We start from the raw sequence: 16,295 nt of genomic DNA on the forward strand, positions 1-16,295 counted from the left end.
CTTGAATCTTATAATGAGAAAATATCAGCCCCACAAAGAGGGGCATTCTATAAAATAATAGGCCGATATGCTTCAAAGTGTTAAATTCAAAATAAACAAAGAAAGGCTGAGGAAATCTTCCAGATTACGGATTAAAGAGACATGACAGCAATGTGTGGTCCTGCATTGGATTCTGAATTTGAAGCAGGACAGAATTAGCTATAAAAGACATTATTGAGACAATTAGTAAAATTTGAATATAGACTATAGTTTAAATAACATATTATACCAATGCTAAATTATCTGGTTTTAATAATTTACTATAGTTATATAAGAAAATGCCTTGAGTATTAAGTAGTAAATGCCTAGTAAGGTCTCCAAGTTACTCTCAAATGGTTCAGGAAAAAAAAAAAAACCTGATAGATGGATGAAAGGAAGAAAAAGGGGTAAGAAGAAAGAAAGGAAAGAAATAATAAAACAAATGGGGCAAAATGTAAACAATTAATGAGTCTGGATGAAAGGCATAGGGTTTTTCCTTACAACTTTTCTCTAAGTTTGAAATTATATAAAAATAAAAAGTTACCCCCAAAATATACTCTTTTAGTTCCATTTATAACTTTCTTCAACAAAAGCTCTGACTTCAAATGATAGGTTTTTAAAATGCTATTATATATATCTTGCTATTACATCAAATAAACATGTTACAAAAAAACCTTTAAGAGTGAGAAAAACAAAAGATAAACTCTGGAAATACTAAGCTCTCAACTTAAATCAAAAACATAGCTAACATTTAAAAGCCAACAACTTTAAAGAGTATAATTAATAAGTTAAAAATACTCTGTATGCACATTAACAGTACTTCTACTCAATACATGCTTTCATTAAACCTCTTGAAAATTTAAATGAAATGTATATGCAATAAGAAAATAACTCATAATTAAAGCTCTTACATTTTCATGCCAATTTGAAACAATCTATACTTTAAAAACTTCTTCCAAATGTATCTTCCCTATCAAATCCTAATTGTATTATGCAGTACAAAGGATAAGCTGCAGTCACAGGTCATAGAGCATTCAACATGGAACCAGGAAAAGTAATAAATCATTACAAAAGTTACGTACGAAAAAAGGTGAACTGCGTCACTTTTCTCTTTGATAAAATCCCTCCTGTATTTCATAAACTCACGTAGGGTGATCAATGGATTTTCAGATATGGCAAACTTGTTGTCAGCTGCCCAGGTTTCCATGGCAACCAATACTATCCTTGTCTTAAGTTGGTCTTTATATATCTAGTATATAACAAAATGAACACACCAGCTATACATGTGGTAAAATCAAATGTTTAATGAACAGGACAAAAATTTCTACTTAAGGAAATACCTTGAGTTTTAGTTAATGTAAGAAATTTCATTGTTTTTAAGGGAGATAATTATTTTTCTAACTTACATACATTTCCCTTGAGTAACAGGGAATCAATTGTTTAGCAAGTAACACCCAAAGAATAGCACTAGTTAGAAACAAAAAAATCATGTTTTGACAAATACTGGTGCCCGTATTCAAGGCTCTCCCTGAGTCCACCTTCTGGCACTCAGACAAAGCATCCATGCATTCTTGAGTTCCCCTAGCACAGTGGTCGGCAAACTGCGGCTTGTGAGCCATATGCGGCTCTTTGGCCCCTTGAGTGTGGCTCTTCCACAAAATACCACGTGCGGGCGAGCACGTACAGTGCGATTGAAACTTCGTGGCCCATGCGCAGAAGTCGGTATTTTGTGGAAGAGCCACACCCAAGGGGCCAACGAGCCGCATGTGGCTCGAGAGCCACAGTTTGCCGACCACTGCCCTAGCAGAAATGGAACAATGAAGACTCTCCAAGGAAATCCTCTCTACCAACCCGACTGTCCCTGAATAACGTCATAGAGAAGGTACAGGCATTGTCTTGTGAGGGGAAGATTTGGAAAGTAGATTCAGTAGGATTATTTAGTTGCATAATTCCCACAGCATCAGGCACCCTTTTGAAAAAGGCAAATCTTATACTGCTTTTCCACTGGTGGAAGTACAAGGTGAGTATCTTTGTTATGGCCTATGACCCAACCTTTTCTTTTTCCCATGTGAAAAATTCAGGAAGGAATATCAGGCATAAACCTGTGGGAAACTGTGGCCACTTCCTTTTATCATCTTCCCAGCCAGATATCGAAGTCAATAAAGTCAACTGCACGGTTACCAGGGATTTGGGAGACACCTTGGCTAAAGTGTAACTTAGAGTAGTGAAAATTTAAGAACCATATTATCTGTTCTACTAGCCATCAAGTGATAAAATTCCTCTATGGCAATATTGAATCGGGTTGATACTTACTAAATCCGCCATGTTCACCACAGATTTCGCATATGTATTGGTATGTACAACTGAAAGCCGATGTTTTTTAAACTGAAAGCAAAAGGAAACAAGTGAAGGGCTTTCAAAGTCATCAGCAAATAATCAACTCAACAAAGAAGACATGGTGTAATTAAAAGATCTCTATGGTTTTCTGTTAAAAAAAAATTCTTATATAAATAAATAAGAATTGAGACCTAGTCCTTTATATGCTATAGTCTGAGAAAAGGCTCTTAAAAGTTGGAGGCCTCAGTTTACTCATCTGTGATATGAAGGAAAAAATACTCATTCCATCTACTCCACAAATTTATTTCTACCAAGTGATTATTATTCAGAAATGATTAAAACATATAAAGTTATCTATGAATTGCAAGACATACTAATATATGTAGCATCCAAGTCAGATAAAGTGAATGTGAATACTGCTAAAAGTATAAAAATGTATGAATTCTATGAGACTAATCAGTCAGGAGAAGAAAGCCCTAAAGGTTACAAAGAGGTAGTTTATAGGCTAGATGTGAATCACATATATCTTTTGTTTGGCCCCAATGCTGTTTTAAAACTCAGGAAATACCATGTAAAACCTGATTTCTGGCTTCACTTTAAATTAGCATCCCCACATGGTAAAAACGGGACCCACTAGACCAGCCATGTGACATTCCTTTCTTCACCACAGGCCTCACTCCTCTCTATTGTTTAACACCTGACTCACTTGATTTGTGTTTTCTGCATAAAGATGTCTATAGACATGTGAATTTGTGATATTCCAAAATACCCAAAATTATGTTTTTGCAACTTATGCTTGTTTTGTAAAAATCTCAGGAAATAGTAACATGCACTGAATTTGAAAAGGTAGAAAGGTAAAACTTAGTCTTAGCCTGAGCAAGAAAGAAGCACTCAATCTTGATGGTATAATCAGTAAAAAGAATTAAAATTGGTATTATTTGGCAGAGCCTGCGCCCAAGCAGACGCTCGCAGCTGAAACTGTTTTCTTGGCGCGACTCTTCCTCCCATCTGAGCAGTCTTCTCTCTCCTGGGCACAATGGCGACTCTTAAGGAAAAACTGATTGCACCACTTGCCAAAGAAGAGGCAACAATCCCAAACAATAAGATCACTGTCGTGGGTGTTGGACAAGTTGGTATGGTGTGTGCCATCAGCATTCTGGGAAAGTCTCTGGCTGATGAGCTGGCCCTTGTGGATGTGTTGGAAGATAAACTCAAAGGAGAAATGATGGACCTGCAGCATGGAAGCTTATTTCTTCAGACACCTAAAATTGTGGCAGATAAAGACTACTCTGTGACCGCCAATTCTAAGATTGTGGTGGTAACTGCTGGAGTTCGCCAGCAAGAGGGAGAGAGTCGTCTGAACCTGGTGCAGAGGAATGTTAATGTCTTCAAATTCATTATTCCTCAGATCGTCAAGTACAGCCCTGATTGCATCATAATTGTGGTTTCTAACCCAGTGGATATTCTCACATATGTTACCTGGAAACTAAGTGGATTACCCAAGCACCGTGTGATTGGAAGTGGATGTAATCTGGGTTCTGCTAGATTTCGCTACCTTATGGCTGAAAAACTTGGCATTCATCCCAGCAGCTGCCATGGATGGATTTTGGGAGAACATGGCGACTCAAGTGTGGCTGTGTGGAGTGGAGTGAATGTGGCAGGCGTTTCTCTCCAGGAACTGAATCCAGAAATGGGAACGGACAATGACAGTGAAAATTGGAAGGAAGTGCATAAGATGGTGGTTGAAAGTGCCTATGAAGTCATCAAGTTAAAAGGATACACCAATTGGGCTATTGGATTAAGTGTGGCTGATCTCATTGAATCCATGTTTAAAAATTTATCCAGGATTCATCCAGTATCAACGATGGTGAAGGGGATGTATGGCATTGAGAATGAAGTCTTCCTGAGTCTCCCGTGTATTCTGAATGCTCGGGGATTAACCAGTGTTATCAACCAGAAACTGAAGGATGATGAGGTTGCTCAACTCAAGAAAAGTGCAGATACCCTCTGGAACATCCAGAAGGACCTCAAAAACCTGTGACTACAGGGTTCTAGGCTGTAGAAATTTAAGAACTACAATGTGATTAACCATGAGCCTTTAGTTTCCATCCATGAACATGGATCACAGTTTGCTTTTATCCTCCTAAATATGTGAATCTGGGCTTACAGAATCAAAGCCCATACCTGGTGTAATGCTTGCAACATGAGTCCTTGAACAAATAAAAAAAATAAATAAATAAATAAATAAATAAAAAATAAAATAAAATAAAATTGATATTATTTGTTTAATCATATGTAAATAAATTATATTTTCCCTCAAATAAATCATTCAAAGTAAACCCAAATGTACTTTCATGTGAAATTAAATAAAATCAAGCAATGTGCATCATTGAACACTTTTAGTACAATGCCCTAGTTATGCAGAATTAATATAAGACTAGACTGTGACTATAACCATATGACTGTTACATGCCCATGAACTGAATCTATACAGGAATTGAATATAACAAAATAACAGACTCAACAAAAATGAGTTTTGCTAGGTTCTTATCCTAAAAATCTTTATTACTTGGCTATATAAGCTTTCCCATATGGTTTACTGCACAGCAAGACAGAAATAGAAATGTTGCTTCTATTTCACTAGGATAAACTTGAACATTGAAAACTAAAGTGTCACATTATTGGTGTCTCACTAGTAGAACTTTTCATTTTTAAAAAATCTTGCCATTTTAGTAAGAGGAAATATTAGCCCCTATATTAGTCAAGTAGGAATTGATATTAATCAAGAAAGAGTTGACATTATGAGTCCCAGAAATATTTTTGGAACTTCACAAAATACCATTAGTTACTTTCACCTAAGGGTGTTTCCTTTTTATAGGTTGTTGCTGGGTAACAAACATATCTGGTTACACAAATACCTTGTCCAGGTTAACGCTTTATGGACCTCTCTTCTAAACATATTCCTGCACTGACCAGTTTTATCCAAGGTACGAACAAGTACAAACAACAACAAATTCAGCAAATCCTACCATGAGATGATCGTTCACAATCATCAGTTCAATATATTTGGTTTCCTCCTCTACATTTCGAGGATGGCGATGGAGCTGCAATATAGTAAAGGAAATGGCACCTAAATAGGCCCTCTGAACTTGGCTGTGAAAAACTAAAAAATATGTTAGACATTAGATTCTCAGACCTTATTCACCTTATAGGTGAAAATGTGTACCTTTTCACCAACCTCTCCCTATTCCCCCCCCCCCCCCCCCCCCCCCCCCCCCCCGCCTCTTAGACCCGGGCAACCACTTTTCTATTCTGTTTTCATGAGTTTGACTTTTTTGTTGTTGTTTTTTAGATTCCATTTATAAGTGATACCGTGCATTTTTGTATTTTGGATTTAAGGCTGAATAATATTCTATTGTATATATGCCACATTTTCTTGATCCATTTGTTCTTTGATGGACACTCACATTAATAATACTGCCTTGTATAACAAAGTTGCTAAGAAAGCAGAACTTCAATGTTCTCACTCCCTAAATAGGTAATGAGTGAGGTGATAGATGTGTTAATTAACTCCATGGGGAAATGTTTTCACAATGCACACTTAAATATCTTACAATTTTATTTGTTAATTATACCTCAATAAAGCTGAAAATTTTTTGAAAATATATTTTATTGATTTTTTACAGAGAGGAAGGGAGAGGGATAGAGAGTTAGAAACATCGATGAGAGAGAAACATCGATCAGCTGCCTCCTGCACACCCCCTACTGGGGATGTGCCTGCAACCAAGGTACATGCCCTTGACCAGAATCGAACCTGGGACTCTTCAGTCCACAGGCCGACGCTCTAGCCACTGAGCAAACTGGTCAGGGCAAGCTGAAAATTTTTTAATAAGAGAAACTAAAAAATATGGGAGAAGTAAACAAAACAGTTTCCCCCTTTTATTCATTTAGCATTTATTTTTTCATTTTCTTCAATTAATTTAATTTTTGAGGAAGTAATACATTTACATGGTTCAATAATTAAAGAATTATAAACAAGTAGAGGGTAAAAGTCTTCCTCTCGCCTCTGTCCCCATTTACCCAGTTTTTATCCTTCCCCAACAATGGGTACAGCAGTTACTGGTTTCTTCCAGAAATATGTATGCATATAAATCAAAGGATATGCATTTCATTATGTACTTCCATCTATTTCATTCTCAGGCTATTTTCATTTAACAGTAGACCTCAGAGATTGTAATAAAATGGTTTAATTTAAGCTCCTGCGAATCTCTGAGAGGTCTACCGGGAGTGAGATGATTGACACTTGTGTTCTTTAATCTCCAAATCTGGGATTGAGACATGTTCCTTCCTCTGGCAGGAGTGAGGGGATCCCCCAAATGACACAGGAACTTTGTTAGGATAGTTCTGAGAGTTCCCAGGTTTGGGTTATGCAGTGCAGCTACATCTGTCTGTTCAACAACAAATTTTCTCCACCTTCAAAATCATGACCAGAGAACGCTACTGGCAAGAGCCACTAAGGCAGCCATATGCCTTTGTTCTCCGCAGTTAGTCTATAACACAATCTTTAACAAGGTACGCAAAATTAACTTTTCCCTTTACGCCATGCTTTTTGATAAACAATTTTTTCAATAAAATCTTTTTGCTCACTTGCCCAAGGGCCATTTTGGTGATGAGGGTATACAATCAAATCTAAATCCATAATGAATGTGTTTTGAGTACTACATTTAAAGCAAACTAAAACATTCCTGCCATGTGGATTTTGTTTCATTGCTAACACACTCCCAAACTTTAAAAAATATATTTTTTCAAAATCCCTTATAATAACTTGGTAAGGAATGACAGACATAATTTGAGCTTTGGAAACCAAAAAGTCACATAAACTGCACCCAATCTTAGGAGTCTCTTTAAAAGTGGGTGTTTTTAGGGTGCTAGTCTCTGCTTTTTAACTGTGGAGGAGACTGAGCCTTATAAGTTAATACAGTAGATTCATGAGTTTCGACATTTTCTGAAGGTCAGAAAGTTGCCAATATTGGCCACAAAGTTTTAAAACACTTCATCTCCCTGGGTCCACATGGTTCTCAGAAAGAGAAATCAAGAGTTTGTCTGCTTAGCATATGACTGGATGTTACAAATGTTTATGAAAAACATAAAGAATTATGTCAACAGAAAATCATCCTATTCTCTCATTTATTAACTTATGAAAATAATTCCTGTTTCCAATTAAATCCTCATGGCAATTACTTATGTCTATTTAATTGGGCCTCAATATATATGCATATTCACAAAATATATAAAGTTCATAGTAGTAATTCATAGAACACAAAGACTTCCGAGAGTCAGTATATTAAGCATATGTGGTTATCAGAACTCTGAGACCAGACTTTCTAGGTCAGAATCCCAGATCCACCACTGGGTAACCCAATATATCCATGGGCAAATTACTTAAGCCTCCTATGCTTAAATGTCCTTATCAGTAAAATGGAGATAATAATAATACCTTCCTTATAAGATTGTTATGAGGATTACATGTGTTAATACAATTAGAATTCTTAGAACAGGGCCAGGCACATTCTAAGTACTCAATAAAATTTAGCAATTACTATTCACACTAGAAATTTGTCTGTAAACATGTTTTATTTCATACAGATTGAACATATTTTAAAAAGAAAATACCTGTTTCCTTCAACAGTTTGATCTTACTAAAGATCTAGTTCTCTCACCCTGTGTTTTTATGCCACACACATACTATCACACCAACCACCACCACAATGGTGATGATTGCTTAATTCTGATGGCCCGAGTTCTTATTTTGTCTGAACCATTTATCAGTTCCATAATTCTGCATGAGTCATTTTCACATTGAAAAGCCATTGTTTTTTTTCCTGGATAAGAGTAATAATAGTAGTACCTACTTCATGTGGCTAAAGCACTGTACAAACAGTTGTTATTTTTATTACTAAGTCCAAGATGCATTAAACATTCATAAAGTAGACATCCTAATTTTATATTCTAGACTCCAAAATAACTCAGATGTGACAATAGCATTTGTGGCTTCAAAACCTGATGTATTCACTCAGAAGGGGTTATCTTTAAAAGGATAAACACAAGGTTATGCACCATACAGGCAGATCCCAGGATATGCATACAAGGTGGTGCATACCAGGTAAGGAAAAAGGCCTGTGTCAGAAAGCATCTGAGATGCCACGGCAGGGCCCCATAATCCATCTACATGATGAATAACCACATTATCACCACTGTCTTGAGTCCTTTCTGAGTCTATGAAAAAATATAGCCACACCTCCACTGCTGGCGACAGATCCATCGTGCTTACTGCTTACCACACCCTGACAAATGTCGTGACTAATATCCTCTCACAGGGACTTAGTGTGGAGTCAATTGACTGGCAGTTGCCACGTGTTTTTAAAGCATCACGATATATACCTGTGAATACATACCTGCCGTTTAGTCCTTTTTGGTCTTGGCTTCAAAATAAATTTTGGTGGAGTGATGTTTACTTGTTGGAACTCTAAAAGGAAATAAAAATAAATTAAATTAAACTTATTGAAATGTCTATCTTTAGTTCATACAAGGCAATCAAAGTTTTACTAGCCCTTCCTAATAAAAATTATATAATTAGAATTTATTAATACTTGTAATTATTAATAACTAGTTGTAAATTTTATAAGATATAATGTTGCACTTAATGATAATACAGAACATTAATCAAAACAATTGTGTTCATATCAATACTGAATAAATACATTATGAATGAGTATAATTCAAAAAAATTTCAAACATTATTCCTGTTCTAACTTATCTCAAAGTTTTTCTCATATTTCTCCCATAAAACCATTACATTCTTTATTGGGAACCTTCTAAATAGCCAACTTGACCTACATGTTTACTACTGACCTTCATTAAAGAATGACACTCTAAGTGTTGGTGAAGAAGTGTTGGTGAAGCAATTAAGACTCTCATATATGAGAGTATAAAATTGATCAAAAAGAAAAACAAAGAAAGAAAAGACACTAGTCCTAAGAGATGTGTCACGTAAAACAAAAGGTTCTACCATCAAACAAGTGTGAAGAACACCTGATAATATTCTGTCTCTGGGAAATACATAATGCATAAAAAGACAAAGGTGCTGATAATCCATAACCCAGTGAAACTATATTTAATTACAAAATAATAAGTTTACTTTTGAGCTTATTTCACAAAAATTGCAGTTTTGACATTTATTTCTAATTTTCTTCTAACTTATCATAGTAAATCTAAGCGTCTTGGAAGATAAATAACACTCAAAATTGACAGTACCAACTTCTGATAAGAAAAGAAAACCAGAAATTAATTAAGACAGACCTGAGTTTTCATAGAATATGTTCAAAACTCATTTTTAATAACAGCAAAACGGCCAAGTCACTTCCAAAATTTCTGTTGGAAATAAGCCCTCAAGAAAGTCTCTCTTTTTTTTTTTTCAAATTACAAGATTGTATCATGGCAAGCCTACAATAAAGTCTGGGGGGGGGGGTTATTTATCACTTTAAATATTAATTAATGTTGATTACTTCCAGTAATATCTATTAGATTGTGGCTTTATTCTCAGGCAGCTAGTCATGAATAATTTTCTTCCCATAAGAGGGATTATAAAAGTTACATAGGTAGCTGTGTGAAATAAGAGCATTATAGGCTCATTTGCAGATTTTTCAAAATAGTGAATTCTATAAAATAGGACCTTATATCCCCTTGGCAACGGGAGAGAAGGAAGAGTCCTAGTTCTCTTTAAGGGAACTGCATGAAGTCAAGGAGTTACCAATTTATTTCAGAGAGGAAGGGACATTAGAAAATATTTATTTCATTTCTGATGAGAAGACAATGAAAACTTGTAAGTCATTTTCCTAAGCAGTAGTTTAGGATTTGCTATCAGTTTAGTAAATTTTCCAACTCCCCTTGGTCCTCTCTCCCAGAGAACATTCTCATTGTGCCATAATCCAAACTTCCAGTCCATCTCTTCCTAGCTGTGGGACCATGGAAAAGAAACCAGCTGAGCTTCATCTATAAAATGGAAATATTAATATATATCTCACAGAGCTGTTGCACAAATTAAAGTGAGATTAAAATTTAGAATGTATTATGGCCATGACCAGGGCTCACTGAACAGGGAGAAGCATCTCCACCCCAGATATTGGGAGTGCGCCCTGTCTTCAGAGGAGAACACAATGAGCCCCGCGTAGCTAGGACCCTGCACAATCACTGCTCCACTAAACGAGGCCAATTGTCACGTAAAGATTTGGATGCAACTCTTAAATCAACATTTGTAAACAAATGGACCAATAAACATTCATGAGAAGGAAAGACTAATTCCACAAATAGCACATAAAACAAAAATGTTAATCTAAAATAGTTCTTCCTTAAAATGCTGGGCATAGAGAGATGAAGATAACAACAAATGGGAAATGATTAAGAGTTCAACCCTACGGTTACAACACAGTATTTTACCAAGAGTGAATTTTTACATATGTTACCTATGCAGACCGATTTCTGATCTAACGTTATTTATCTTATAGTATCTTACTTAGAATCTTATGATTTTAAAAAGTTTTCCTTCAATGTGTTTGAGTTATATCTTTCCAAACTCATCCACTGTCAGCATGAGGTCAGTCTGCATTTTATTCTCCCTCTTGACGCATTTGACTTTCTCTCTGAAATTATGAGCAGTTGTGTGCTAACAATATTCCAGCGATAGATGAGCTCTACAGCATTCAAATAAATTATTAAAGTTGTTTTTTTAAGTCATTATAAGAATTTCATACCAGAGGGGAGATCATCCAAAGGAAATTCAAAGAGTCTGGATTTGTAAACTGAGTGAAAACGGAAATCCTCCTGAAATAACACAGACAATAGAGATTAAGCATGTGCTTCCAGACACCTCCAGCCTCGGGCAATCAGAGCTGGAGGAGCTGGAACCCTTAAGACATGGTAACTTGACTACACAGACTCCTGGGTTTAAAGTGGCAATGAGCCATTACACAAGAGCTCACACTCACTCCTGTGTTCTCCTGCACCCAAGTGGCATCCTATTAGAAGCAAAATGCCTTCACAGAGAAGCCATTTGGAAAATAAATGAATGGGCCTATCCCCCCAAGGAGAAGCAAGGCACCTGGGAAAATGGGTTAATGTTTTTTATGACTGGTTCCTTTCCACGATTCCCTGCCTCCCTTTTAGAGTCAGAGAGCTTTGCTAGGCAAAAAATGCTGAGCTAACACACTTGCTTGTATTAAGGAGCATGCTGACTGGCACAGCAGATGCCCAAATGGACCTTGCTCCAAAATTCAAGTGTCATGCAAAGTTCTGTGAAAAGCCAACCGATAAAAAGCTATATTTTAATGAACATTCAATTAACTTCATCTGGCTTCATTCAATTGCTAACATGATAAGAACTACCATAAATATAGTTTCATGGTATTAAAAGAAGAATGTCATAAATAGTCTAGTTTCATAATATAACCTTTAAAAAAATCACATGGTCAAGCAAAGTGACAGGAGAGCAGGCAGTGGAGACCAGAAAATAATATACAATACAGATAGTTTCCCAAACAAGATTATGGGGGGCAAAACAATCTGTTTCTTGAAAGTATTTGCCTCTTTAAGTGTTTGACCAATGTTCCTTCCATGATACAAGGAAGAATAATTGTGTGTACAGAGCTAGAATGGAAGTGGATTATGTTTCTCTCTAGTCTATAACATTAACTCAATCATTTTCTAATTTGTGGAAAATGAATATTTCAACTAAAGTGAGAGAAGAATTGAGAAAACTTAGATTTCTCTAAACTTCATCAGCACTGGGCTTTGAAGACAATAGAGCAAAATCTCAAATCTAGAAAAGAAAGGGAGGGTGGAAAATCACGTATCTGGCTTTGATCTGTTATAGAATAAATGTTTGCCTCCCTTCCCCCCACACCAATCCATATGTTGAAGCCTTAACTCCAAATGTGATTGCATTTGGAGACAGGGCCTGTGAGGAAATGATTATTAAGTGAAGTTGTAGGAGTGGGGCTCTTGTTCAATAGGGTTGTGCCATAAAAGGGGATGAAGAAACACCAGAGCTCTCGCTTTCTCTCTTCGATGTGAGGACATAGCAAGAAGGCATCTGTCTGCAACCCGAAGACAGAGCCCTCAACCAAGACACTGACCCTGTTGACACCTTGATCTTGGACTTCCAGTCACCAAAACTGAGAAAATAAATGTCTGTTGTTTAAGCCACCCAGTGTTTTGTAATGACATCCTGAGCAGACTAAGACAGATCATAATACATTGTGGTGGAGAGAGAAATGGAAGCTTCAGAATACCTCTGAAGGAAAGTATTTTCAGTTTAAAGGAGAGACAGATTTTTTTAAAAGAGAAAGAAAAAAAAACCACTTGTGGTTTTGACATATTCAATATTATTTTAAATATATATTTAAATAAAATAAAGCAGAGAGGGGGAAAAAGAGGAAGAAAAAAGCTTTCAGCATCAACTTTCACGTTTGCCACAACAGAGGAGCACTTACTTGGGAGGTGTCATTTTCTTCTGGCTCAATGAGATAGGTGTGGTTCCCATCATAGAACATCCCACTGTCAAAAACAAGAAAATAATTAGTCATGGCTACCAACTCCTGTCTCGGAACAAAATCATTTTAAAATCGGCAGCAGCTAGAGGACCAGTTTACTTCTCAACACCACTTCCAAGTCCTGCCTATCACTACCATCACATCACACACACACACACACACACACACACACACACACACACACACACACTGCTGAGAGGGGAAGGTCCATCCGTCTGATTCCTCACAAGCAGCAGGGTCTCCTCATCTAGATTGTTCTCTAGGCACATAATCACCATTCTCTAATTGTGTCCATTATTCCACTCTCCAACATATAATTCTAAAACTTTAATGTGCTAGTAAATATGCAAAACTTTCAGGACCTTCCTCATATTCCTGAATGGGGGCCCAGGAAGCTGCATTTTAAACAACCCCATGCGATTCTGATGCAGGTTGCCAGGGACTCTACTCAGAACTGCCTACCTACCACACACATGGAAGATGCTCTAGTGACAAGAGCTGACACATCTCAACAACTTACCATGAACTAAGTACACTCTCTCTTTTCCAAAAATGTATGAGGCAGGCACAATGACTATCCTCATTTTACAAGTAAAGAAACCAAAGCCCAAAGAGACAAAGTAACTTGCCCAAACGACATAATCAATGAGAGCCGAGGCAGGAATAGAGCCCAGGCAGATTGGTTCCTGAGCTGCTTACCCACCTTCATTATCATTCATTCATTGAACAACATTTAGAAAGCACGTGCAATGCACTGTTCTAGGTGCTGAGGATAGAGTACTGAACAAAACAGACCCCTTCTCTGCCCTCATGGTGCTCACGTGCATTCTAGGGAGGACATAGAAGATATATAATCACAACTAAATATATATGACAGGTGGCAAATTCTAGGGAGGAAACTAACGCAGGGTAAGAGAAATAACTGGTGCCAGGTGATTGGAGATAGAAACCAAAGACAGAAGATGGCTAATTTATACAGAGGGTCAGAGCAAGGCCTCACAGAGAAGAAGCATTTAAGCACAGGCCTGAAAGAAGTGATGGGGAGAGCCATAAGGATATCTGTGCAGACAGCACTTCAGAATCAAGCCCTAAGATAAGAGGATGTTGGTGTGTTCAGGAATATGGAGGATGCAGTGTGGCTGGCGTAGACTGGGTGAGGTCTGTAAAATGAGGCCGAGGGATAGGTAGGCCCTTGGGGCCTTGGCTTTCACTCTGAGAGAGATGAGGAGCCACTGCAGGGTTCTAGGCAGAGGGGAAACACAATCTCCCCTTCAATTTCCAAATAATTGCTTCAAAAGCAGTGCAACAGTAATCTTCAGGATGGCAAGGATAGAAATGGGGAAAGTATTGCAATAACCCGGGTGAAAGAAAATGGTAGCTTAGATCATGGTAGTAATAATGCTAATAGTAAGAATTAGACAAATTCTGGCTATTTTTCAAAAGTAGAACCAATGGGATTTGTTAATGATTTCAGATGAAGTATGGAGGAAAGAGTCCTGTCAGTGAGGACATCTAGGTTTTGACCTGAGTAACTGAGCAAATGGAATTGCCATTTAATAAGGTGAAAAAAGCTGTCGGAAGCACAGAATGGGGTTGGCAACAAGGAAGGAAGCAGGATGCAGGGAGTAAGGCGCAAGTGTGGAGTTCAGTGTTGGACTTCTTAGACTGGAGATGGCTGCCAGCCAATTGAGAAATCAGGTGGAGGGCATTTTAAGCTGCAGATGGCCATAACTCCCACTCAGAGAGATGCTGAGAGTCACTCCTTTTAGTGGAACATGGTCCTTCTACTGAGATCAAGCCCCTTATGAGCTGAAGGAATGTTCATATTATTCAGGCATCTAACAGGGGTGAAGCTGTAATCATCTGCAGTCATTTTTCAGTGCAATGCCTGCAAGACATCCAAGCTGTTAAACAGGGAACAGTATTTGTCTCTCTGATGGCTTAGGGAAATGGGCTCTACCACTACCCAGCTTCTTTCATTCCTGCCTTAACATCTTCCACATGTCCTCAACTCTCATAGACCCTTAGAACTGCTATTCTCACATCTGTAAGGTTTTCAAACAAGAGTGCACTTTCTGAATTCAGATGACATTGTATTTGGAATTTAAAGCTAAACAGATGCCATTTGTAATATATTACTGGCCATCCAGGCCTAAGGAATCAGCGGGGGTGAGCCTTTTCGAAACAGTAGAACAAATATGGCAGTAAACATTCTTTTTGCCCCTGATGGGACTTGGCCAGATCCATGGAGAAAGTTACATAAAACCATTCTCTTTACCAAAGTTCACATGGCAATACTGATTAAGTTGCAAGCAGATTGTTCTGCTTAACTAGTACTGGGTGTTATTTCCTCTTGCATTAGGTTAATATCTAATGTGGAAACCAAATATTTTTACTGAGTTTAAACAGCATGATATACAGTATAATGAAAGCAGAGTCTGACACCATCTATATCTGCAACATTCTGGTCTCCTATATTACAATATGCTATTATTAAAAGTTCTTTAACAAATAAAAGGCATGCGTGTTTTTATTTGCTTTGCTTGAGGCTTGGTACCTTTCTGTTATATTTATATAAATTTCAATAATACAGAACATGTTTGATAAAAACCTGCAACAAGGACTGAGTCATTATGAAACAACAGAACAAAAATTTTGAAAGGCTGCATTAAAATGTTTAAAGAAAACAGCCATTCTTACAAATTACCACAAGAGGGCAATAAACTTGCATTTGAGTCCACTCTTAAGCTACCCATAGTTACAGGATTTTGTCTTTTTTTTTTTTTTATGCAAATCCCTTGGCAACTTTATTTTAAAATAAGTATATTGTTAAAAAACATACAAAAGCATTTTGTTATAATTATTATTTTTATTTTTTTATTGCTTAAAGTATTACAAAGGGTATTACATATGTGTCCTTTTTATTTTTTCCCCACCCTTGACAATCCCCTGGCCTCCCCTACCCCCCAGTGTCTTATGTCCATTGGTTATGCTCATATGCATGCATACAAGTCCTTCGGTTGATCTCTTACCCCCCCCTCCTGTCCCCCAACCCTACCCGGCCTTCCCGCTGTAGTTTGACGGTCTGTTCGAGGCTGCTCTGCCTCTATCTATTTTTGCTCATCAGTTTATAATGGTCTTTATTATCCATAAATGAGTGAGATCATGTGGTATTTTTCTTTCATTGACTGGCTTATTTCACTTAGCATAATGCTCTCCAGTTCCATCCATGCTGTTGCAAATGGTAAGAATTCCTTCCTTTTTACAGCAGCATAGTATTCCATTGTGTAGATGTACCACAGTTTTCTAATCCATTCATCTGCTGATGGGCAC

General features: G+C 37.2%; 2 protein-coding genes across 14 annotated transcripts in view; one reads left to right on the top strand and one right to left on the bottom strand.

The window, feature by feature from the left end:
* The window catches only part of ADAM22 (ADAM metallopeptidase domain 22), a 177,700-nt gene that overhangs the window by 57,835 nt on the left and 103,570 nt on the right, over positions 1-16,295 (bottom strand). For all 13 annotated transcript variants that reach the window (XM_005876132.2, XM_005876131.2, XM_014547621.1 and 10 more), the window contains exons 6-11: positions 12,903-12,966; positions 11,166-11,235; positions 8,811-8,881; positions 5,385-5,459; positions 2,332-2,403; positions 1,101-1,267 (exon numbers count right to left, since the gene is read on the bottom strand). In XM_005876132.2, coding sequence (XP_005876194.1) covers positions 1,101-1,267; positions 2,332-2,403; positions 5,385-5,459; positions 8,811-8,881; positions 11,166-11,235; positions 12,903-12,966 — 519 coding nt within the window. The remainder of the gene's footprint in view (positions 1-1,100; positions 1,268-2,331; positions 2,404-5,384; positions 5,460-8,810; positions 8,882-11,165; positions 11,236-12,902; positions 12,967-16,295) is intronic.
* On the top strand, positions 3,305-4,573 carry LOC102242477 (L-lactate dehydrogenase B chain-like). The gene has a single exon (XM_005876123.2). The coding sequence runs from the start codon at positions 3,392-3,394 to the stop codon at positions 4,394-4,396; it is 1,005 nt and encodes a 334-aa protein (XP_005876185.1). The 5' UTR covers positions 3,305-3,391; the 3' UTR covers positions 4,397-4,573.

This window comes from Myotis brandtii, unplaced genomic scaffold, assembly GCF_000412655.1.
Source record: "Myotis brandtii unplaced genomic scaffold, ASM41265v1 scaffold48, whole genome shotgun sequence".
Lineage (NCBI taxonomy): Eukaryota > Metazoa > Chordata > Mammalia > Chiroptera > Vespertilionidae > Myotis > Myotis brandtii.

Excerpts from the sequence above, each read along its gene's own strand:
- LOC102242477 (XM_005876123.2), top strand. The coding sequence starts at position 3,392 with ATGGCGACTCTTAAGGAAAAACTGATTGCACCACTTGCCAAAGAAGAG.